We start from the raw sequence: 26,702 nt of genomic DNA, 5'->3' as shown, positions 1-26,702 counted from the left end.
AGGTCAGGGGGAGCTGCAGCAGCCAGCCCAGTGTGGCAGGTGCTGGTTTGCTCAAAGAGCAATTCAGCCCCGTGAGTCTCTGCTCCAAGGACTCTGTAGAGCAATGGAGGAGCACAGAAAGATGGTACCAAATAAATATATAGGTTCTTTCTCACCATCCACCATACCCGATTGTGGTTTTTTTTTCTTTCTTCCCCAGCAAATAAAGCAAAGGGAAAAGACCACACCAGAAGATGAGTCACACTGTCTTGGCTAACTATTTCTGCTAAGCTTGAATAGGTTTGCAAAACAGACGTGTAGAACCCAAGCAAGGGCAAAACAATTAGAATTGGAATGTGGGGCTTTTGTCCCTGTTGTAATTGTCCCTGGGCCAGATGAGAAACATTAGACATCCAACAGGTGATGTTTTCAGATGAAAGAACTGAACAGTTCCTCCTTTCTCTAAAGGCTACATACTTTTCCTATCTAATCAGTGATACAAAATGGGGAGGTGCTGACAAAAGCAGGAATAGCTGATTACCTCATCAGTATGGCAGCAGCTGTCCCTTTAAAGTGAGCAATTAAGTGTGAGTTTGTGAGGGTTTGTTTTGCTTTTTAATTCTGTCTTCAGTGCAGGAACCTGCAGTCATTTTTGGGACTGTTCTAGTCTTATTTTACATCTATACTGAGGCCAAGCACAATTTTATTTGCTACTACTCTCTAACCAGTTCCATTGCTGCTCTTGCAATCATAACAAATGTAAAGCAAGTAACTCAAGTTGCCAGCATTTTTTCACTCATGTTATTAGTGGCTTTAAGAACCTGGGGAAGCTGAATCACCACAACTAAATGTAACAGTGTGTACATAACCATGAGTAGCAAGAGCTTCTTCTGAAGAACTTAAGAGCATTCTGTTCCCCAGCAGACAGACTGGCTATCCCTCTGTGGGAAAAAAAACCCCTCTAATTTCACAGAAGTGTCCAGCAGAGCTGCAAGAGAACTGTTCAACAGAACCTTTAAAGCAAGTGGGAAAGCAAACCTCTACAATGCAGTGACAATTGTTTCTTCTGTCTCCTTCAAAATACCTTTCCCAAAAAACTGTAATGGCTGTGGAGTTTGTTTTGTTGGGTTTTTAAATGGATATTATATAGTGAGTTTGTGTCATACTTTGCTGTGACAGTCCTCTGGATTGTAACTGCCAATTAAATTTCATCTATAAAACATTAAAGTGCCGTCATTATCTACTGGCCACACTGTACCATGTCAAGATAGAGAAACTAGAGCTACTACTAAGAGGTGAAAAGTGACTTTAAGTATAACTAAAAATGAGGCTGCTTACACTTTCCATACTGCACAGGCTTGAGGCCTCAGCTGCCAAGAGCCCTTACCCATTCTTTCTAGGAAGGCCCAGCCTGGAGCTTCCCAGGACCCATAGCTGCACCACATTTCAGCATGGCAGATTTGACCACCTCCATTTATACTTCTGTCATGAGACCACAAGCAATAGAGCAGAAACAAAAGGGTCCTTGACCCTTTCTTGAGGAGCTGATGAGCTACTGAGATGAGGTCATATGACCTCGAGATGGTCATAAAAGAACAGTAAAGTGCCAGCTGTGGGAAGTCAACTCTTCCAGGATCACCAGATCAAGTGCAAGTCAGTGTAATGATTATTTCATACTCAAATTAGAAATAAATTAATACCTCCTTTGAACAGTGTTATGAGCCAGCAGCAAGCTATAACTCATACTGTTGACTGCACTGAACATTTCTCTGGTCAGGAGTTTGGATGAGATGGGGCCTTGAACTCTTGACTTTGAGCCAATTTTGTTTTGATGCCATCATGCAAACCATTCATTTTCTGACATGGTCTTGCTTTTCCTAGACTGACATAATGGCATATTCTTCATCACCTCCTGCTCTTTTTTGGTGTAGATTTCTGGTCTACCATCATATTTTGGCATTATGCCATCACTCTTGACTATAAGCCTCACGGTTATGCCAGCTAGCAGGGGTAGGAGCCTTCACAGACAGAGTCCATTTGTGTCTGATAGAGGTGAAATAATTAAAATTTCTCCCTCAGCACACATCTCCTAAGGCAGGTATCCTCAGAAACCCAAAAGCATGCCTTTTTTTTTTTGTTCTAAAACATATGTAAGTAACTACTCTTCCTAAAACAGAAATGAGAAGATCCTTGTATGGCAACTCATTTGCCCTTAGGGCAGCAGATGAACAGGGGCCAGGAATACTGGACAGGTAAGATTAATACCAGTTTAATGTTCATGTGAGCACAACCCAAGTTTAGCTGGGATAGTATTTATAAATGAGTGGATTCTGAGATTCACATTTTGTACCTGGTGCTGAGTAAACAAGACCTGCACATTATGAATCAGAACCATGCTTTTGGATCTGGCAAGGAAACAGCAGTAAAGCAGTATGTAGTATGAATTAGGAAGGCTCAGAGGAAGTTGTTTATAAGGGAAACAAGGTGGGCAAAAAATGAAATTCCAGCTCCTGAGTTTTTTCATCTAGGTAACTGCTATTGTTTGGAGCCATAAAGGTCAGGCAGCCCTTACACAGCTGTGCTTCCTGCACTCTCCTCCCACTGAGTATTCTGCACTCATTCTTCCTCCCCAGGTTACGGCTCCCTCCATGGCTGGAGCTGGTTCTGCTTTTGCCTCTTCACTTTCCACACCAGCTACTTCCATGCCCCTGTATTTGAAGTTAATTCTGGACACAGAGATACTTTTCCACACTGTGACAAGTCCCCTGATAATCTAAATTGCTGGTTTGAATTACCATTTAAGGAAGCTTGTCAGAGTCACCAGCCAGCAATAATATACTTCTTACATGCAAACAGTCTCCTAAATAATAAAATATTCTTCCACAACCCATTTTTCTCTCTCTGGTAGCTGGATTTTCTGGGGATGTAATGAATCTTGAATACAATCAGGAACAATAAGACAATGACACAAGTTTAGCGATTGCTTTGTGAGATTAGGTTAATATCACGTAAAAAATGGTTCTCAGATTCTGCACACAGACAGGTTTATGTAAAATATATAAACATTTGTCCAAGTTGTTACAGATTGCATAAATATGGCATTTTTACTGTTGCATTTACAGATGTGCATGTACAATGATGTGCAAATAATCACAATCTGATTACAATCTTTGAAAGGTACTTGAACATTGCATCCAAGTAACGCAATGAATGAAAAATGCCCACCAAAGAATTTAAATAGCAAACTTATAACATGGTTTAAATTCATAACAAATTTCAATGGCTTATCAGTAAAACTTTCACACATTTAAAATATTTTGTATTCATTTTATTTGTATATGTCAAAATACATTTTTTTCCAAAATAGTGGGTTTTGCAACTAGTTTCATGCAGATACAAGGTCTGCTCAGTACTACCAATAAAATCAATATAGCACAGTAGCCATTCATTTTTTTAGATATAAAGAATAAATAACCTAAATATAAAACACTAAAATATTAGAAACACGTATTTAATCATTCACAGGCACCCAAACTTTACCAAATATAATCCAGAATATGCCTAACTGTCTTGTAACAGAACTCAATATGTTGCAGCCATTCAATTCTTTATTTTATGTTAGCATACGACAATGGAAGTCCCTATGGTTCAGACCCACCTCTCATACAGATCAATTACAATAAGATATCTCAAACTATCCGTGTACCTTTAAAATCAAAAATCCTGAGCTTGGTAGTAAGAGCATAACCTTACATCTTCAAAAAACCAATCAACAGAGAGAGGACATCATGTCTTCCTTACCAAAACATATCCCACCCCTGTAAAGCTAACCCTGCCCCCCGCCCCGCCCCAAGTAGGCAGTAGAACACAATGACCATTTTTTAAATGAAGGGGTACAAATTCACATTTAATATAGTATACAATATAATCAATAATACAATAGCTACTACAAGCTTTACAATGTACAATTTGTTTTAATGGCTGATCTTTTCAGTGGTTTTAGGCAATAAACTATGTGCCAATAGGATGTCATATTTTGAATGGTTTAGTGAAAATATAAAAGCTGTTTCTAACAAAAACGATCTTCACTTAAGTACTTTTTTTGTTTTTAAAGGCCACTGAAATGTATAAAATGGTCTGACATGGTGTTATCAAATTGGATGCCTTCTCACAGGGCAACAACAGTGCATATAAACATTATTGTGAGTGTAATGGGTTATGCTTTTCAAATGATTTAGTACATTACTTTGGCTAGCACAACAGTTTTGGACAGCACTCAGATAAATACAGGTATGTGAAATGTAGTGAAGCAGTTATATTTATGCAATTTTTTATTATGGTGAACACTATCAAATGAAAAAAAAAAGGGACAAAAAGATAATAAAGTTTTTATATAGTTTAGACCTTTTGTAAAGATAGGGCTCCATACAATGTACAATGTCTAATTTCTTTATACCATAAAAATTAACGAACTTTGTTAAACACACTATTCTGGATAGCCTAATTTGCATTAACAGACATTTGCAATAGGGAAATATATTCAAGCATGCCACGTGGTGGTCTGAAAAATCAAACCAGTACACATCTATATATACAGCATCACTCAGTACCTGTTCAAATGAATGTGACGATTACAGGATCTAACGTCTTTCACTACAAACTTCTTTTTTTTCTTTTTTTTTTTTTTATTTTAAAGTGACCAATAAAGGCAGAAAACAGGACTCTTAAAATATTTCTAGTTTCGACTGACTTTTAAAGCATTTTGTATAGGAAATAAATGCATATTGCACAAACAGTGAAAGCAAACGTTCCACCAAACATCTCTGTTCCAGGTGGTTGAACAATACAACTCTAGTTAGCTACACAAATTATGTAATTTAAAAGGGTGTGTGGTCTCTGCAAATGGTAAAGCTGTGAAAACACTGTACAAGAAAATCTGGTACATGAAAAATTAGAAGGGAAAAAAAATCCAAACTTAAATCTTAAAGAAAAACTGAGTATAGGAAAAAAATGGGAACTGTGGCACAACAAAAACATTATTGAGTAACTGTCGTCTGTGAGAGCTGAAAGCTTTTTTTGATGTAAAAGTGTTTATGTACAACTAAGGCTTACTGGTTAAATATCTGAGGCGTATCTGGCCTTGAATACTTTCCTTATTATGCTGTGGCTGTAAACAAGATTTCTCAGTCATTTTATCTTCTCAGCAGCTGCATTTTAACAGAAACAATGATCTTGATACAAAAAACACACAGGTAAGAGGGTGTTTGGCAGGATATCTGAAAATGACAGTCTCGAAGGATCTTCCCACACTTCCAGTGACTGCCATACCATGGTCCACTGGAGTTACTAGTGATGTGCAATACCAATATTTGCTGCTGTAGTAAACCCTTTATTTGGAAAGTTTGCTTATAACTCTGATCAAGGCCCCATTTTCATCTTTTAGCCTCTGGTTGTCTGCCTTCAGGTCTGGTAGCATCTATGAAAAATGAAACATGATGGTTATTTGCTGTTACACCCCAAGTAGAAGCAGCAAGACTAGACAAGGACTGTGAGTAAAAATCTTTATTCAGCTTAAGTATCCTGGCAGTTTTCACACTCCATATCAGCAGTTCAGAAAAATCTCCCCTTTTAGCACGATACATGTAAGGGTTAGAGATTAGAAGTTTTCATCTGCTTGGACTAGATGCACTAAAACTCAGTGGTGCAGATGACCAGCCTCTGACAAAAGCATCTGTAGCAGCATGAGGAAAGTAATGAAATACTTCAAATTCCAGGGGGGAGTAAGGGGGGCAGAGGGAAATTAACAATCAACAATTTAAAGAGGCTTGTCTATACTGCACTTGCAGAGTTTCAAAAAAACATGCTGTGGCTAAGCATCTCTACCGCTGTGCTCTTGGATGATTTCATCCTGATCAGATACAGTGTGATTCAGCTTGTTAGCTCATAGCATTAATCCTCCAACCACTTCCAAAGTCATGTTGAAGCACACATCCTGTAATTTGAGATCATGTCCCTGAATAGCCTAGCTCACACAAGATCAGATCACTGAAAAGATCACAGCAACACCAGGCTATACACTCAGGCAGACAGGTTAGGGAATGGCAAGTTACGGCTGCCAAAGGAGATGGTGATACACGAGCACAAAAGCTGCAAGGCAGAAGCCAAATGAGGTGAGAGTTGGACTGGATCAGATAGGAAAGAAGGACAAGTCAGGGCACAGAGGTTGGTGCTGGGAGAATTCAGCTTGCCAGAGAAACCAGAAATTATCTCAGCAGTTCTCTGTATCTACATTCACATACTGATAACAAATCACATATCACACTCACAGCTAAATTACACCTATGGATTCTAGCAGGGGTTTTACACAGGAGGTAACAGCCTATTCCTGCACAGTGGTTACTCAGTAACCTCAAGTGCAAGTGTCTGCAGGAAGTCCAAGTTCAGCTACCAACCTATGAAACACCTGTTGCCCTATTCTTCATTATTTTCTTGGCACTAGTTTATTTTCATTTTATTCAAGAAAAATTATACTTTCAATCCCATTATATTCAGAACATTATAATGCAATAGAAAGAACAGAGAAGTTTAAAAATGCAGGGTTAATTAACTGTGCACTAGAGGCTTCATTTCTGCATCTCCTTCTGTCCACACTTCACTGAACTGCAGACCCTTTCATAGTGAAACAGGATGGTGAACTGAAAATGACTGAGGTTGTAGATCTCTAGTTTATTTCCCTGCAAGTACCAGAGTATGTGAAAGGAAGTTGACAGAAGAGAGAAGAAAGAAGGTGGTCTCTACAATTAGAGTAGGCAAAAATAATTCTGCTACACTCGATTCCAACTCTGTTTTATGGTGAAGCCTAGGGGAAGCCACCTAAGTTGAGCTCTTTAGAGTCACAGGGAAGCTTCTGTTATAGTCAAGTGAGAGCTGTGCTCTGAACAAAAAGAGCTGTAAAATACTGATTCCTTTCAAAAACCATGCCAATGTGTTTGAAACTGGGCAACATGAGCAACCTTTTTGCAATTTTCAAGCATTATTGTTTAAATTTAAGCTGCAAAAAATAACTACTGTTGTCCAGGACAGGGGTCATTTCCAGATAATATGCATGTGTCTCCAAACAATGGAATGTTTGTTCAGGCAAACCGACCAAAACCTTTTCTTCCTCCTCGCCTTTCTGCTGCAGATTTCATACCAAAGATACTGGCTGAGACCACAACAACCCTCATCTAGCCATGCACAGGGAATCAAGGGAGTCTGGTTTTGTACTGGTTAAATAGGCACTTTGAGAAGTAGTGTTGTGTGTGCATTCCAATGAAACCTCAAAGTAAATCCAGGAATGTCACAGGCCTCTTTCAACTTACTGAGTAGAGAGGGAGCTGCAGCCCATAATGATTAATTACATAGAGAGAGACCCACAGAGAGGCAGATTTCCTGGTGAACAACTTTAACAAAATCCACTGTTCAAAATTAGAGCTTTAACATAATCCAGTACCATTATATATCTGCAAATCTTTGTAGGTAGATCTTAAGCCTGATCCAATTAATAGGTAAAACAGGTCTTACGGAAATATTTTATCTTTTGTTGTGAATCTGCTAGAAATACGGGAAGACTGATAGGAGACAAAAGGGTTTTATGACAAGATAAATTGGCATCAAGTTGCACTAGGAGAGGTTTGTATTGCATAGTAGGAAATATTTCTTCACCAAGATGGTTGTCAAGCAAGACTGCCCAAGGAAGTGGTGGAGTCACTATCCCTGAAAGTATTTAAAAGATGTGTAGAAGTGGCACGCAGGGACATGGTTTAGGGGTGGTTGTGCTGGAGTACTGGACAGACAATGATCTTGGAGGTCTTTCCCCATCTAAGTAATTCTACCATTCTGTGAATAGCAGGAGATTCATCAGGAAGAGTAAGCACAAGTCACCTAAAATACTTACACTTCTCATCTATACTAATCCCCACATACTTTAAACAATTCTCTTGGAGCAGTACATTTCTATGGGCACTCAAACTTCTCGTGAGGTGACACCATACACCTTTAATGCCCAGAAGGAGGGAAAAAATGCCTTTGCATTGAACTCAATAAAATTACAGTAACATACTGCACTTTGAATTCCAATTTGCTTCTCAGTAAAATCGCAAAGCATCTTCCTATGATGCGATTCTAGTGTAACATTAAAAACACACTGTTTTGTCTGTCTGTATCATGAATAGCTAGTAACTTTGCAGTGTTATCATTCAGCAAATAATGATTCAATAATATCTGACGTATGTGGAGCCATTTCAGATCTGTACAGTAATAATCATGTCTGTGTTTGCTGGAGGATTTACCAGTTTGTACATACAAAACAACTTGACTAATGAAGATTAAAAAACCTCATGAATTGTTGAAGTACCTGTTCAGATTACTCAGGCACACTGCTATTGTTAACCTATCACCATACAGTCAAGGCTCCCTGCTGTGTTTCCATTGATTCTCTTTTGCTGGTCAGGCAACTCAAGCTCCACAACGACCTGCCACTGAAAACTCCTGCTAGGGAGAGGAATACTGAATGGTTTTCCGTGGTTAATACCCCAAATGGCTTACCACGGTTAAAGGAATACCAGTGCTAGCAAAAAAAAAAAAAAAAAAAAAAAAGACAGTATGGATGTGTAGCCATGGACAGCAGTCATTAGATTAGCTCAGCTGTGTTGAAAAACCACACTGTTTGCTGAGGCTGATGTAAGACGACTGCCCTAAAGGGACAGCTCTCCCTCCTCATGCAGCAGTGTGCTCCTGCTGCTTTCTGCACAGTAAATTTTGTGATCCAACAATACTGGAGTGAGATGGATCAAGAACTATTATGAATAAAGGGATTTGTTTTCAGCCAGGTCAGTGAGCTGACTTCACTTGCTCAGTAAGGGTTAACACCAGGGAGCACTGAGGAATGCAAGGCCTGGATCAGGAACACCACATCCTAATGTTAGTCCAATTCCAGAAAGACACCAAGCAAAAGGATAAACCTCTTCATTTCAGGCCTCTTAGTGGGGAAAATCCGACATCACATTCTGAGCAGAATGTACACTCATCACGTTCCTTTCAAAGTGGGAAGGGAGGTAGATGAAAGGAAGCAGTTTAGCAGGAGTCATTGTGCCAGAAGGCTGGTTTATTTTTTTCACATCTTAAAAGCTCACTGTAACCTCCGGCTTACACACTTGTTATATTTAAGAGGAAGAAAGGCATATAGATTTGGCGGAGAATGAAACCACACTCTGATCCTCATGTAAATTTTGAACCTTCCACGGGCTTCTGAAACAACCATGCGATAACACTAAGAACAACAGACTAGCATTGTTTTCCAAGATGAAACTCAAAGCAGTTCATACTTTTATCAGAAGGGGTCTGAACCAGTCTGACACAGCAGGCAGAGTTGTTTTGTGTCTATGATTTTACTGTCCATGCATTGTAGGATTCTCATCCACACTGGGATGCCTATATATATATAGCAATATAAATCAATAAGCTTAACTGCACTAAAACTGGATGTTTTAAGTTGTCTAGGTAAAAATAATGATTGGCAAGACCCAAATGGGAAGTTAATACATGAAAACAGTAATCAACTTGAAATCTCAATACATTTCTGAAAAAAACAATACTTTGGTCCCCTCTCGAACACTGAAACACACAAATGTAAGAAAAATGGTTGCTAATGCAACTGTTCAGAAATGCACAGTACTGAAACCAGTTCTCAAACACTCTTTTGTTAAGGCTAAACTTTTATCAACTCTATGCACTTAAACCAAACTGCAGTAAGAAAGCTCAAATCTTAATTTGTTAGAAAACTAGAGGCAAATCAATTTGAGCATTTACACAAACATCAAAACAAGAGACTGACTTTAGTGTATCCTCATGCAAACTCAAATCCTTTCAGTTGTTGCCAACATTTCAACATGTCAAAGGTCTCCTGGATCCTTGCCCATTTATCCTCAAGGACAAGCCTCACTGCTAGCAGAGACAATACCATGCCATACCAGCACAACTGCAACACCTCTAGCTTGTACACTGGGCACCATGCTTTAGCTTTAGCCACACCTCCAAAACCAAGCAGCACTGAGTCAGTTTCTGACACACAAGTGTTAATGGTCAAATTCTGCCCAAGCACAAACTGAATGTCAACACCTGCCTGGCTAAACAAAGGAGAAGGAAGAAATTACAAGTCCACAGAGCGCAGTTGCCTACAGGACCCTGACAACTTGGCAAGCACTCGGGTCAAGGCCCTATTCTCAGTCACCAGTCGCTCATTTATGTGTTTCAAAGATTGAATCTGCTTTATTTGTTGCAGGTTCTGCAGGAATCAAAGAAATAGGAGTGAAAATGAGAAAAAAACCCACATGTATAACAGATGAGCAGAACTGAAAAACAAACTTAGAAGAGACAGTCCTGTTTAAAGTAAATAAGCCGCTGTGAAAGGAAAGTATCAAACAAGTGGCACATTCTTGAAAAGCAATCTAAGTACCAGTAGTGATTAGTCACAGCTTTCCAAAACAGTTCAGGATGCATTAACAATGAGAGCTATTCCTGGAATTCTTCACTTAACATCCTAATTGGACAAACTGAATCTCCTATTCAAAACCCTCTGCCTAATGACACATTTAACATATATTTTTTAACAACCGCGAAACAAACTATGGGAAGAATATTTAATCTTTAATTCAAAATATTCACTTATTACTTGTTGAAAGAAAACTTTGGAAAAAGCAATATATTTGTCTACTCTATTTTTATCAGAAGCCTAGCTTTCTCTAGAAGCTCACACTCTGTCTTCTACTCTTAGGCAGACAATTATTTTCCACTACCATAGTTTGTTTTTTTCTGTATTTTACTTCTGAAGACCCCTCAAGGAATCACAGACCTTGTGTCCTCCCTTACAGCAGACTATCTTGGTCTTAATCCAAGGGAGCCAGAGGCATTACAGTTGCTCTTCTGCCTGCCAGCTTCAATTACTTCAACAGAACTTGGTGCACGTATTTTAATGAGAAGTATTTGGAAGTTAATACCATTTCCAAGCACCAGAGGGAGCGCAAAAATGAGCTTAAAAGGTATTATTAATCAGTGACAAGTATCAAATGTCAAAATAACGGTGCTTTCACATTCCACTTAAAGTCTATGAGTTTGGTTGGCCATGTCCAATGTTTATATGAAAGGACATAACAAAAAAATAAACCCACCCAAATTCTCACCCTTCTTAATCATATCAGAGGGTTTGACATTGATAAGGACTGGTTGAAAGAACCCAAACAAAACAGAAATGAAATTTAAAGAGAATATTGCTTCTGAGACTCACTTTATACGTAGTTGAAAAAAGTGGAAATCAATTATGGTAATTGTTACTTATTTGTCAACAGCTCAAATCTACCTACTGCATTTTGTTAACTAAAACCAGATTCACACTATACAAACAAGTTTTTCTTTTGATATTATAACATGCCATTTAATTAATAAAGAACATGAGATAAAGACTGAAAGAACATTTAATGCTTAAATATCTATATGATCACATGCTATTTAATAATAGTAATAATGGATTTTACTAATAGTAATTAGTAAATAAAACATACAAGTATCACATCAAAATCGTAGACTGCAATTCCATCTTGATTAGCTCAAGATGAGTGTCACTCTAAGCACTTCTGAATGTTTCTTGTCAGCCACATTATAGACTCCTAGAACCAGCACCTTCTTCACAGTGGTACACGTACAGCTGCTTATGCCACAAGCCGTGTGACGGGAGTGACTCTGACATGCAGCTGTAACTTAGTTATCTTCTAGTGAAATTATAGAGACCAGTAATAGTGCCAGACTACATGTCTCACTAACATAATAATACCCTTTGGTATTAATAGTGTACTAATTTACTTACTTTCAGTTCCTCTTCCATTTCAGATATCCTTCTTTCTAGTGCTCTTCTTTCCTAAATCAGAAGATGTGTGTTAATGCTGAACAATACAATATTTTAAAAATTACAGCTTGTAAATACAGTGGTAACAGTGAAACATTTCAAGTTTTAAAGATCATACAACCAAAAGCATAGTGTGGACAGAAAACTTGTGATGGCAGTGATACATAGAAATTTCGTCAATATGGAATTTTAATATCCAAAGAGGAAGAGATATAGGAATTCATATCAAGTCCTACAAAACATACCCTTTTCCTTTTCACTAATTTAGAAAGGTTTTAAGTACAACTTGTTTGGCTTTATTTTTCATGAGATAGGCTTTTGTAAGACCTTAATATCCAAGAAATGCAGAAAATTATTATAAACAAACCAGAATATTAAAAGATACAAGCACAAAAGCACAAGCCTTCACAAACAAAGGTAGCTGAAACATCTGTCTCAGCTCAGTGGGATCTGTCCACTGCAACCTAGTGTTGCTACAGCTGACATTACAGGACTTAGCTCAGTACCAAAGAAATCTAGTTACACATCAGCTGCTTCTTGAGAAAAGGTTTCCTGAATATTTTCTGCATTTCTCGTACAGTTTAATTTTCCTTTTATTTCCCTTTTTACCTGAGAAGCAGGAGAAATTATCCTTTGTATATGAACTTGATTGCACTGTTTATATAACAAAGCCAGCTTATGGAAAGTTAGCTTAGGGTTTTCTATACTACACTGCAGTCTGCAGTGCAGACAAATTTTTATTTTGTTTAAACCTATTTTTCAACACATCTGACAGATGAGCAGCTAATGCAATAGACTTTGGGGTTTATAGCTTGATTGCTTGCTTTCCTGTGTCAGACAATGCAGTGTATCTCATTTAAAAGCAGCTGCAGTTATCAGTACTCTACATTCAGATTTTTTTCCAGAGGGTGAGAGGCAAAAGCAACAGATTATTGCAAAGTGGACATATGCATCTGCATACAATGGTGTTATGCAAACAGCAAGCAGCATTGACTGAGGTGTGTAAAACTTTGGTTAGATCATACCGCCCAGTAGATACTGACTCTTGCCGGACACCTTTCAGATATAAATCATTTGAATTTAGTTTAATCACAGTGCAGTTACACCCCAACATTTTCCCATTATAGCAAACCACTTTAATTTTTATCAAAGTAATAAATATATTACTGCAGTTGTTACTACTTAATGTACTTAACTCCTTTGAATTAAGATTTTTTATAATGACAATAATGAGCATAAGTACCAGCGAGTTAATGGATATAAGTAACCAACAAAAATCCCACACTGTCTTACAATACTTAGAATTTTATCTGTTACCTACTAGTTTTACACAATAACATATATTATGTATTCCTGTATTAAGCAATAGTCAACAATTTTTTCAATTACCAAGAGATGAATTATCAAATAAATCTCAAAATTTCAGGTGCTTAGAAATTCTTAATCCTTTTGAAGCATTTGCTTAACTAGCATGTTGAGCTTCTCCATTAGCAATGAACACCAATTCAGTAAAATCTTTAATTGACTTTTTATAATTCACATTATACAAAAGAAACAAATAGACTGGTCTGGATAGAACAGTCTTTGTAAAACTGTTCTGTTCCTCTTAAATGAAGCTATGCTCCTCTTTCTCTTGAACTCTTACTCTTTTAGGAACTGGTGTGAGGGATGCCAATGAAATAATGCACTGCAGTTTCACTGAGAAGATTTGTCAGTGTTATTTGATTATTTCCTGGACTCAAAGAAAGTATTTGACATCTATGAGGTTTAAAATTTTATGATATACTTCCTCAACTCTGTAAGGTATGCCAAGGAACATCTGTAACTCACAAAAAAAAAGAAAATTACATGCTAATCTCTCATCTTATAAAATACAATAGCTCATTTGTATTTATCAAAGCAACTTGGAGCCACAGGATTGTGCAGTGAGACTGAGGTACACAACTATACACATATGAAAAACTGATTCTCCCAGAGCTATACAAGTTTTAAGAATTAAAACCAGATGTATATGCCTACATACACTTGTATATTTAATAATACAAAGAAATACAATTCAAACTCCCAGCTGAAGAATTCTAAATTTGGGACAAAAATTGTTTAATAAAGGTACCTACAAGTTTTCTGAATTCTAATCCAGACTGAAACTTGTAAGTTTAAGTTTTGGTTTTAAGCTTTATTATCACATCATACAAAATTCTGCAAAGGGCTGGTAGCATATTTGGAAGAGCGTCAGGTTGTCAAACAAACTCTTATTTTTGCCCATGTATTGCTAGAACCTTGCACATGTGCCCTGTACCCCCATCCCCACAGAAATGGCCCCTTTCTGGTAAACAATTTTCAAATGAACAATATTCACAATGCATCAACAAGTCACACTATGGAAACCCACTTCCTAAGGGTGAATTTAAATAAAATTCAAAGCCAGTATTTTCTGAATTTCACTACTGTGCAACTCTAGGCTTAATACATAGTCTCATTTTTTTCAATGAAAAGGTAGTTTCAGCTTGAAAATGTCATAATCCAAAGTTGCCTCCAGCTCTTTCTCTATCTGCTTTTTATTTCTTACAATTTTTCCTCACTACTTTACTTTCGGCCTCTCCTTATTCATTACATTAATTTATACAAAAATCTCTAGTTTTATATTTTGTTTTAGTGAAGTCATATACTTGGAGAAGTACACTGAAAAAAGGTCTACAATTTCTTTTCATTTCTGCGTTTTTATTGTTACATTACACATTAAAAAGGTGTCTTGAAAACAATTTTGAAATGCTGAATTCAATAAGCTTATTTTTAGAGATCAGCTGTTGATGACTAGCAGTAGAGAATCCTGCTTCAGTCACATTCAAAGTGAAACTTCAGATTTAAACAACACAGAAAATACAATCATAAATATATTCCTCATTTAAATTCCTGTCTGAAAAGAAGTGTGTAATTATAAACACGATTCAGATATAAATCCTGTTTCAGCCATACAGCACGTAAGTTACACACATTCATCACTAAGTTAATTATTTTATCCACTAACTTTAATATTAATACATTTAGGGAAAAAACCATTTCTGAAAGACATTGCTGTTGGACTGAATGTCTTTAAAAAAAAAGTGCAAGAATTTCTAAAAAAGCCAGTTGTTTTAATGCAATGGCCTGTTTTGGGAGAAAGCTGTAATTTAAAACTGAAATAATGTCTAGCTACGCAACACCCAGAGCATTACCTATGAACCCACACAGTAATGGATGCAGCTCCATCTATTAAATAATTAAATGTCCACTTGTGTGGCCATGCTAGCAAGCAAGAAACAAATTATCTGCTGCTGAAACCTTTCTACTGATGTACACTAGGATGCCAAAAAATTAAAGAGAGAAATAGGTGCTAAATCACAGCAATTAACTCAGAGACTATTAAGATAATGATAATGAAACTTCAGGAAGTGCCTGAGAATATTCCTATATCTCCATGTGCTCTGGTAAAATCTGTTTGTTTATATACTGGACAGTTTTGTATAACTAAGACCTGTTTTTGAAACCTAAAATACCAGAAAAATCAATACAAAGGGCTAATGAATATGAAATTTACCAGGGATAAATAAATCTTTACCAAATCACTTCTTACTGTCAAAGTCTAATTTTTTTTCTAGTTTGTCTCTAATGTGTCACTCCAGGATCAAGGGAGAAGAAAAGAACATATGGTGTTTGGAGTCATGAAAGAAGCCAAGACCACCACAAAATCAATGTATTTTGCTTTACGCTGCTGTGAAACTAAACTTTTACAAGGTCGGATTTTACTCCAGCATGAAACTACAGCCTAAAATTATCATGTCCAACTTCTGAAATAATTCCTGTAGTTTATCTCACATATGAGTTTACTGCATGACTTCTTTTCCATTCCATTTAGGGTTGGCTCTGACTCTGATGCCCTTCTTCCTGCACTGCTTACTCATTCTTCACCTTCTCCTACCGTACCCTATTATCATATTCCTCTGGAAAAAGTTACATTGCAAGGAAAGAGGCAGATAAAGATAATTTTATATCATTAGCAGGTTTAAGGTCTCATGTCTGTGAGGCAGAAACAGTTATCTCATTAGCAACAATAACTGGTGCCTCTGGAAAGCTCTGAGGAAATTAACTGCTCTGAATCTTGGAAATGTGTTAAAAGATGAGACACAATGAATCTGCTTAACCCTCTGGAATGCCAACAATTTCTTGGATGAGATGGAACAAGTGGCAGATCCCTGGAGGGCAGCAGAGTTTAGAAACTGGTTATCACTAACAAACAGGCAAACTAAAGGCAATTCTTAAGAGTATTCCCATCTCACATTCATTGCCATTTTGAAACCTAAAATCCCCAAATCCTCTAAAAAACGCAAGTTTTAAGAATGGCTTCTGTTCCTACTAAAATATACCCAAACCAGGGGTTGCGAAACAAACTAAAACAAAGCTTGAATTGGAGCATTTAAAAGTCCTTTGGCAAAAACTCACCCTTTTCTCCATTTCCAAGAGTGATCTGTCAGCAAATCTTTCTTGTCTCTGAAACACAAAATTGATTAAGATATTGACATGTGCTTTGAAACAATACAGAACTGAGGGAAAAACACTTAGACATTTTAGTATTCTGTCTGAAGTACATCGTCAAAAAACACTTTAAAGTGTGTTCAGGGAAGCAACACTGAAATAAAGAATAAACTGGATTTATAATGCACTTCTTCTGTGGCCATCCCTGTTATTTAATCCTTACACAGCCTTTGGCTAATAGGAGTAACAGAGTATTTCTATCTAAAAGCATTACAAAACAGGCATCATATGCTCTTCACTAACATTTGCAGGGTACACACGAAAGACAATTAAGTACATGTAAATTGTGGTAAATATGATCCAATAATATGAAACATTCTTCAGCAAGAGTAGACAAATTTAGACAAATCTAACTCCAGTGTTATGTGTCTTGTATAACTATATTCAGCACTGTTACCTGTCAGCAGTTATTGGTAGCAGGAATGCATTATTTGCTCTTCATTTCCAAGATAAAGCTATCTAACCAGCCAGGAAGAACTAGCAGGTTATCCCAATTTGCCAGCATTTGATTAATTTATGAATTAATCAATCAATTCTGATTGTCAGTTTGAATATAAGCTTAACAGTGTTGAAAGTGTTTACTTCTACTCTGCAAAAAAGTTGCATGCAGATACATGCTGGCAAGAATCACTACTACTTAAGTAGGCAGGAAGCAGTCTCACACATTTTGTTTACAGCTGAAGACCATAATCCTGCACTCTTTTCTCTTTAGAAAAACAGAAATACTCTTCTCCATTTCCATTTCTGGATAAAAAACAAAGCTGATGCCTAGTAAAGAGCAGCCCATAGCCTGGGGTGATTCTGGTTTACTATCTACATGGCTGGTTATGTACGTGCCTTCTTGTTTTATACAAACCTGAGTGGTCTTCTCCAACTGTAGCTTAAGATCTGTAAGTTCCATGTTGGTGTCATGTAACTGTGCTTTCAGTTTTTCATTTTCAGCTAGAATCTGTTCATAAAGCTAAGAGAAAATATTTGTTTAAAAAAACAGATAATAGTGAGATTAGCCAAAAAACTTCAAAAGTATGATTGAACCACATGTAAAGTTAACAGTCCGAGAAGTAGAGATATTTAAAATTAGTAAGCATGGTAAGGAACTGTTACTAATTATTTCTAGAAACAAGCACACAACTTACCTTACATACAATTAAGCCACTTTTTTTCTTCACACTTCACAGATTACCCCACCAAGTAAACTTTTCAACAAACTCCTCCTCTACTTTAAAACAAGATCTGAACATATTTTTACCTTACATGCATGTAAGCTGGCAAACATATAGTAAAAGGCTTCACAAAGGCGTACATCAGTTTTAATACTTTTCTTATGTAAATACTATCTTTTTTTTTTTCTGACTGTATCTTGGCTCCTCTGGATTTCTCCCTTGCCTTGAAAAGTACAAAAGCCAGAAGCTGTTCCATAATGTGTATTTTTCCCCAGTGTAGTGGTTGCTGTGCTCCTCCATTCAACTAAGTTACTTTAGGCATCATTTCTGATGCAATGTGAGACTACTTTCACACAATTTAAGAAAAGCAGAAATGAAATTCTATTTTTGCACCAAACTTATTGGATCAGATACCTTCTTAAAATCAGGGCTATCATCTTTTTCTAGTCTACTGCAGTATGGTTTTCGATCTTCAAGATAGCTCTGTGACCCCGATCGCCCCTGCGCTGAGTCGTAACGATCACCTGCGGACATGCTGAGCGATCCCGAATCGTATCTGTAAAAGAAAAATTCTGTTTTTCCTTTGCCTTTGCAGCCAAACTGACACCCCCTGACTGTATCAAATATTTTGAGTTTGCTGCTACCCAGCTGAAAACAACCAAATGCAATTACGTATTTTAGTTAGACTAAAATTTGATTTTAGTCTTCTAATTTGATGCAAATTTCATTTTTACATTCTCCAGTACTTCAAGATTCTGGGTGAAAATGTTTTCAGATTGCTCAGTCTGCAGAGTATTGCATACAAAGAAATATTTTAGATGTAATTAAATTATTTAATGCAAGCAAATATTTACACACTTGAAAATACTTTAAAACTAGTTTAGCTTAATTCTTCTTCATCTATAAAGAACATTTTTTAAAGTGTATGTTTAATTGAAGTGTTTTAGAAAACACTAGATGAATGGCCTAGATGAATTTTAAGTTTTATTACAGAAAACAGGATTTCAAAATTATTTGCTGTGAATCCTAATATTTCAAGAGAAGCAGCTGATGAAACAAATATTTCGTAGTCTTTATCCTAATAACTCAATAACAACCAGTATTAATAAAGTTAAGGGTAATTTCACATTGTTCACTCTTCACTAATCATATGTTAGAGTAGTTTTATTTAACAGATTTTCATCAGTCAGAACATAATAAAATTTGAGAACTAAAGCTAACGGTCCAAAAAAGAAATGAAATATTTTCTTTTTTTAATTTAAATTATCAATATTTCAACATTTGCTTTTTAACAAATCTTAAGAAAATATGTTTTTCAGAGCCTGTATTTTTCTTGAAGCTACTGAAAATTTTCAGTAGGATATTCTACAAGAGAGACAACAAGAACCTCTTGTCTTCTTTGTAAAAGCTGGGTCTACGCTGAAATATCTGTAGGGCATAATACTAATGTGTCCATTATGTTCTATGAAATGCCCAGCCTGCCTTCAGTGCACTACAAATATGGAGTTCAACATATTCCCCTGTGTGGAGTATTCCACCCACATATGGCAGGACTGTAGCTTTACAACCATACTCCATGCAAAACATAAGCATCATCACAGCCTTTTAAAGCTCAATCCAAATATGGGACTTAAGCTGAATTTGTACATTAAGAACTTAAAATGACAACATCTGGACAGAAGGTATAACAATTCTAATTAATTTGTTTAAATTACACATACCTTGAAAGGCTCTCACTCTGAGGTGGGGAGAGGTAAAAAGAGAAAAAAAAAATGGATTGGTCAATAATTTAATTAAAATACATAACAATCTGCGAACAAATCAAATACAATTAAACAGTTATGTCAAGTGCACATGCTATCCACCAGTGTGTACTATCTGAACTGTGTCAAGCTTCAATTTTGTTACATCCAGGAAAGAAAAGAAAGATGTGCTAGAATGCACTTGACAGAATATGATTTACAAGGACATTAACATAACATTCTAAAAGTCTGGAGTGCCCTAAACAGTAGACTAATTTCAACAGTTGCTGCATTCTGGGTTTGCTTCCCTGTTATCAAATGCAGCAGGGCAGTGTTCTTCAAATTCACTGTTCCTTCCTTCTCTTCTTTAACATTAGCTATGATGTTTTGAACATAATGACTTCAGCTCGAAACAATAAATTTAGATACAGGATCACAGTTTCAACAGAGCGTGACTGGAAACAAGTTATTACACCAACAACATAAGGAAGTACTTATTACAGTTAATTTAAATGAAATTTTTTTCCAGTAATTTTTTTCCCTGTGGATTTACCTAGAATGAATAAATGAAAGTAATATAAAAAGTTAAACTCTCTTTAGTTTCATGGCAAGAAAAACTTAATTAAAAGTGATGACTTAAGAGTGAGGGAATGTCCTCTAAGTATTACATCAGTTGTACAAACCTTTTTCCCCTCTGGGTGGTCAATACAAATTCATAATTTTTTCCAATTATTATTCCAATCTTGAGTGAAGACATTTCAGTCAAGAAACTCTACTGATGTATCATCACCTGGACATCCTCCAACATTATTCACCTGGCAGTGGCTGAAACCTTCCCCATAGGTGGTTTTCTGGGGGGCTGATGTGGCTTGCTTGGTTTCTTTTTATAGAAGGAAACTAATTTTTCCATGTACACAGGTAAACATCCACACTCTCCACAATACGCTCAATTTCCCCTTGGACACCTTAAGTGCACTTACTGCACAGAGGATATCAAAGGTACATGCTATAGCCTAACCATCCCTAACAAAACATCACTATTTTCTGTCAAGAACATGAATAATGCTGTGAATTAAGACATTTTGTAGAATATGCCTCAGTTCATAAATTATAAGCTAACCACAGCTGTAGTATCTATTCAAATTACTGGGTTTTTTTTTGCAATGCATCATACTTAAAAATTGGCTTCACAGAAACACTTAATCTACCAAAGAAATCATCCAATCCCTTTATTTTAAGTGGCTAGCCTACAACTTAGTTCTAAGACTATTCTTCTAGCAGGGACACCAATCTCCTTTAAGTAACAACATGGCATTTTTTGTGCCAATTCAAGAAATTCTCTGCTCTTACTGTTAAAAAGCCTAAACAAAATTAGAGAACAATACCAAACTGTCAAAAGTGCTTAGCAAAGTCTGACATACTTCTCTTTAATAGCTTTGCTTTAAGGACAAATGATCATCTGAGGAGTCAAGAGTTCTGAACAACAAGAAAGCACGAACTGAAATCTTACAAGACAGTTCTTTCAAAAACCTCTGACATGAGTAAAATAATGCTTTTTCTGATTCCTTAACATTTTCAGGCTAGAAATCATTTTTGTTATTCTCTAATTTTCTCTTTAGCATGCTCTCACACCACATCCATAACTTCTCTGGGCAACCTGTTCTGGTGTTTCACCATAGAATCATTTGCATTGGAAAACACTCCGAGATCACTGTGTCCAACCTTTGAGTGAACACCACCCCCATGACAACTAAACCACAGCACTGCCATGTCCCGCTGTTTCTTGAATGCTTCCGGTGATGGTGACTCCACAGCCTCTCTGGGCAGCCTGTTCCAGTGCTTAACTACCCTCTTCAGTGAGAAAATTCTGCCTGATGTCCAACCTGAACCTCCCTGGCTCAGCTTGAGGCCACTTCCTTTTATCCTGTCACTGATTGCCTGGGAGAAGAGACCAAACCTCACCTGGCTACAGCCTCCTTTCAGGGAGTTGGAGAGAGGTCTCTCCTGAGCCTCCTTTTCTCCAGGCTAAACAGTCCCAGCTCCCTCAGCCACTCCTCACAGGACTTGTGCTCCAGAGCCTTCCCCAGCCTTGTTGCCCTTCTCTGGGCATTTTCCAGCACCTCAGTGTCTTTCCTGTGGTCATGGGCCCAGAACCGGACACAGGACTCAAGGTGTGGCCTCACCAGTGCCATGTACAAGGGGACACTCCCTGCCCTGATCCTGCTGCCCACACTCCTGCTGATCCAGGCCAGGATGCCATTGGCCTTCTTGGCCACCTGGGCACAGCTGGCTCATGTTCAGCCACTGTCACCAGCATCCCCAGCTACTCCATCCCTTGGGCAGTTTCCAGCCACTCTGTCCCCAGCCTGTAGCACTGCCTGGGGTTGTTGTGACCCCAGTGTAGGACCCAGCCCTTGGCCTTTCTGAACCTCATCCAGCTGGCCTTGGCCCATCCATCCAGTCCAGATCCCTCTGCAGAGCCTTCCTGCCCTCCAGCAGATCAACACTCCTGCCAAACTTGGTGTTACCTGAAAAGTGACTGAGGGTGCCCTAGATCCTCTCAGCCAGGTCATGGATGAAAATATTAAACAGGACTGGCCCCAACACTGAACCCTGGAGAATTCCACTCATGAGCAGGTGCCAGCTGGATGGAATTTCACTCACCACCACTCTGGGCCTGGGCACATATCAAAAAGTGCACCTGTCCAAGAACTCTTGGTCAGTCAATTCTACACTCTCCACCATTCCAGCCCAACACACAGATCCTTTTAATAATATTCATAATTTTGGGACTGATTTAGGACAATTTTACTGTAATGTTATTAATTCTATCAGAAGCATCACACAGCATGTTCTACCAAAATTAATCTCTACAGAACAGAATATAATTACAGATATGTACTTATGATTATGATATGTACTACTGGGAGGAAAGGAAACAGGACTATGCAGTATGTTCAAGTGGCACAGAAATAAAAAATACAGCAAATCAAAATGACGTAGAATGAGTCTCTTAACTAAATATTTAACAGATGTGTAATGGAAGCTTTTACAAAAAAGGAAGAAATATCACTTGAGTTTTATTCCTAAGTAATGAACCTGATTCTGTAGTGTGTTACTTCAATGTTTAAGTCAAAAGAAATACATTCTTCTCATAGCCCTTCTTATAGCCTATGTAACTAATTCCCTTTTAACACTCTTCACCCCACTGTCAAATGCCACTCTGTTTTTAAGGACTTCTCCATCAAATCAAGCCTATTATACTTTTTATCAGGATGAATAATGCTCATTTAGAATATCAGAAAACCATTTTGTTCGGTGAAGAAATTACATACATTGCTCTCTTCAACTTTCTGTACTTCTTTAAATTAACTTCTCATATTATTTTTAATTATAATAGTGACAGCACTGGGTTTAATTTTCCAAGTTTTTAATTAGGTGTGTAACTAACTGGACATAATTTATCTGAAAATAACAATGTAGGTGAAATAAAGATTTTGCTGGGTAGAAACTGAATGCTTGCTCCAGTAAGCTGCTGCATCATGTCCCTGACCTCTGTGTCAAAAATCTAATCTACATTTTCAGGACGCTAATTCTACATAATCAGAATGGAAGACAAAATGGTCAGTTATGGCCACTATTGATAGATAAATCCAGCTGTAACAAAAATATTATAATCAAAACGTATCTCTTAAAAATTAATGAACAAATTATCTTTCTTAAATTACCTGAGTTTCTTTCTTATTCGTTCCTTCTTCTGAATCAGACTGCTGATCCTGTTCATTTTCATCACTCTGGTGAAAGAGGTGGGAAAGGAAAAATAATTAAACTGTTGAAAGCTTAGCAAGATTTTAATGCATTCTACACTTTGAATATGAAAATATAAGTGTAGAATATTCCACAGAGAATACACAGGATATATGAAGAAAATTCTCAAATGGGTACATGTTTTCAGTACCAGAAGGAGATGAAACAATTTTGCATTTGACACATGAAAATTTGGCTTTTACACTACATATGGATCCCACGACAAAGAAAAAGGAATAGTCTGAAACATCAACTATAACCTTTCTAATCTGAGCACAGTTCTTTAAGTTGCTAAGTACATAGCAACCTGCAATGTACCAGATAAAGAGTCTCATTTTTACAGCTTTGGTATGCACCCAATAGAAAACATTTTTTCAGTAATTTATTTCTTTTCCTCAGATTATTATTAATTCCTATTAAGTTATGGTTACTACAGTGTTCTAGAATTCTTGTTAGCAGTATTAACTGAAAAAACTGAATTTTGATTTTGCTCCTGAAAGCATCAAAAACAAAACCAAAAAATACTTAAATTGAAAAGCATGATTTGTTCTAGAACAATTAGTTACATTATGTATTACTCTAAACAATTCTCTATTTAAACAGTACACCACCATATGGATTTTATTTTGCTACAAGTGAAGTTTACTCACATCCTGAGTCCAAAATGAAACTCCTGTAGATCGTCGTTTTTCTCTTGGTCTCCGTCTTTCCCTTATAGATTTAGGCTGTGACTTATCTTCTTCCTTTTCTTCTTCTTTTTTGCCCCCTTCTGTTAAAAACAACTTTCTCATTCACGGAATTATGACATCTAATTTTCTGAAATACTTCTTTTCAGTCTTTAAAATGCTCACAATAAATTCTTTTTTTAAAATTAAATTCACTGAAGAGCTTACCACATACAGGGTTTGCTGTAATATACACTTCTCCAAACACAAAGCTCTAAAATACTGTAAATACTAATTTCGCCAAAACAAAATGTCTTAATGTAACACTAATACAATACAACTTGGACTTACAATTCAGTTTTCAAAACTGTCATGTAATAATTGAAACATCAGCATCAGCAGATGTATGAAAGTCCAAAAAAAGGAGAAGATAATTCTTTACCATTCTTCAACAAACAAGCTTTTTTTTGCATACATCAAGGATGTAGTATTAAAAAAAACCCCCAACTTTTAAAAGTCCTCCTTAGAGTCCTCTTTTTCATCACAGTCCTCTCCATTTTTGCTCTAAGGAAGAATAAATTGGGACCTCCTAGATTAGATTATTGCTGTATTACAGATGTCCTTTTTCTTAAAAAACAAATGCAATTGCAATTCAAAATAGATGTAACGACTCAGGATTATGTTTGCTCTCCTATTTGCTTACAAGTAATTTGTGCAAAAAAATTTAAACAAACCTGCCCAAATCAAAGTTCTTTACTTATTATCATGCAGTCTGTTCAGTCTGATGTTCTTTTACTAAATAAAGAAACCACAGAATTGAATTCAGATAGAAGAATCACTAATCATTAATAGACCATCACTAGTCTTCAGAGGTAAATAAACACTTTAGAGTGAACCAAGAATTAAATAAGAAAGATGGGAAATACATTTGTGATGAACATACACCTTCCCTAATTTAATAAACTAGGATTTTACCTCAGAGATTTCAGATGGCAGTGTATTTCTCCTCCAAAAGTCGTAACTTGAAAAAAAATTGAACCTGTGGTAGCTAATATTTACCAATGAAAATCTTTTCCACAGAACAATCTAGAGTAAGTCTCCTAGAGTAAGCATGCATTATGAAAGAATCACAATCCAAATTTTAGGACTAAGGGAAAAAATCAGAAAGCATATCCATGAAGCCTAGCCCCAGTAACTTTCTCAGAAAACACCATTCTAGGGAACACGGCAATACTGCTACATAGCTCATGGAGATTTCATCAGTGGATCATTTTGTCTCACCCTCTGGAGAATAAAATTATTAATTTCTATCAGTAACTCTACTAAAGTTATTGATCGATAACTTGAATTAAAGGATTTCTCTCAAGTCAACTGTGGCAAGTCCAAGAACAAGAGATCACACTGTATGTTCACAGACTCCTCCTTTGAGAGGCAAAGAATCAGGCACAACATCTCTCAGAATTACAGCAGGTGACTCACATTTTAAACGAGGGCAAAATCTTTGTGCAATCAGAGAAGAATTTCTTTGTGATCTCTGAATCATGTATCTAATCCTCAGTTTAAGACTACATAGAGCAGTTAAAGTATGCAGATGTACAGTTACATCTGAACTACAACGGGAAACATCCCCTTTCCTCTTCCAGCTGCTCATACAACCCTGAGAGGTCATTAAAGAAATAAATCATCATTCCAGTCCTTCAATGTGGAAGGCTGAAACAAACCTCTAGCTGTTTAGCAATTATTTAATCAAGTAAAATTCCTTCTTAATAGCTGCATGTATTCAGACCCTACAATATGGTATTTTATTATAGTTACTGTGTTAAAGCAGAAATTAAAGCATTCTGTGGATATTTATGGGAGTATATTCAAGATTTCTGTGACCCAACAATGGAAAAAAAAAATCAAATGGCTGCAAAAGACCACCAAATACAGAAAACTTCTTTTCCTCTCTGTATGGAAGTTTTGAAATTTCTTACAGAAGATTTGAGCAAGGTACATCCCCAGCAGTCTTATATATCTCACCCCATTTTGAAATACCTCTAGAAATGTAAGTTGCACTTTGTCAACTAAAACAACAAAAAACTCCTTCATAAAAAGTACTCCTACCTCTCTCACTTTCCTTTGTTCCACTCCGAGAATAGGCAGAAGTTATACCTATAAGGCTGTTTGGTCTGTTTAGCTGACTTGAACTTGATAAAGAACTAGTGGAGGTGGAGAGCGAAGAGGTGGATGATGAAGAAGTTGAAGTTGAAGTTGGTCTATAGCGATGATACGGCTAATCAACAGAAAAATGGCAGAATTAATTTACCAAGATTAACAAATACAAACCACGGGATATGAAAATATTTATATAGTTATATAAATATTTATATAAATATTTTATATATAAATATTTATATAAGTGACTCTTACAGTAGTACCAAAATTGAAATAATATTGTTGGAGTAAAGATTCATATAATTTCTCTACCTAAAGAGACTCATCATGAAAATACCTCTTCAACAGTTCGGGAATATCTTTGTCTATAATCATCATCTTTAGTTTCAGATTCTTTCTTTTCTTCTTGTTTTTCTTTGTCTTGCTTTTCTTTCTCCTCCTTTTCTTTTTCTTCATTTTCCTGTTCTCTAGTTCGTGTGGAACGACTTCTTCCTATAGTTTTTTCAGCTTCTTGAAGATCTGTCAGGGTTACACCCTGTGAAAACAGCAGTCAGCAAACATAATTTAAATATGCCATTAAAATCAATGTAGATGATCACATTACATACATATTTTAAAGAAAACATTCAACTTAAGAAAATGAAATGTATCTATTAAGAAATAAATTTTATCTATATAT

General features: G+C 36.6%; 1 protein-coding gene across 3 annotated transcripts in view; it reads right to left on the bottom strand.

Moving 5' to 3' along the window:
• Positions 1-2,984: 2,984 nt before the first annotated feature.
• PPP1R12A (protein phosphatase 1 regulatory subunit 12A) overlaps positions 2,985-26,702 on the bottom strand; it is a gene marked incomplete at its 3' end in the record, with an annotated part of 115,181 nt that continues 91,463 nt past the window's right edge. The window contains exons 16-25 of one of the 3 annotated variants that reach the window (XM_083860246.1): positions 26,361-26,558; positions 25,973-26,141; positions 23,852-23,970; positions 23,123-23,188; positions 19,374-19,390; positions 18,067-18,208; positions 17,346-17,450; positions 16,397-16,444; positions 11,879-11,929; positions 2,985-5,455 (exon numbers count right to left, since the gene is read on the bottom strand). In XM_083860246.1, coding sequence (XP_083716372.1) covers positions 5,369-5,455; positions 11,879-11,929; positions 16,397-16,444; positions 17,346-17,450; positions 18,067-18,208; positions 19,374-19,390; positions 23,123-23,188; positions 23,852-23,970; positions 25,973-26,141; positions 26,361-26,558 — 1,002 coding nt within the window. Of the gene's footprint in view, positions 5,456-10,153; positions 10,304-11,878; positions 11,930-16,396; positions 16,445-17,345; positions 17,451-18,066; positions 18,209-19,373; positions 19,391-23,113; positions 23,189-23,851; positions 23,971-25,972; positions 26,142-26,360; positions 26,559-26,702 lie in introns of those variants that run through there. The other 2 variants (XM_083860247.1, XM_083860245.1) reach the window with 2 other exon arrangements.

Source organism: Zosterops lateralis (genome assembly GCF_965231275.1).
Source record: "Zosterops lateralis genome assembly, chromosome: 4".
Lineage (NCBI taxonomy): Eukaryota > Metazoa > Chordata > Aves > Passeriformes > Zosteropidae > Zosterops > Zosterops lateralis.
This window is presented reverse-complemented; position numbering and strand designations above follow the sequence as displayed.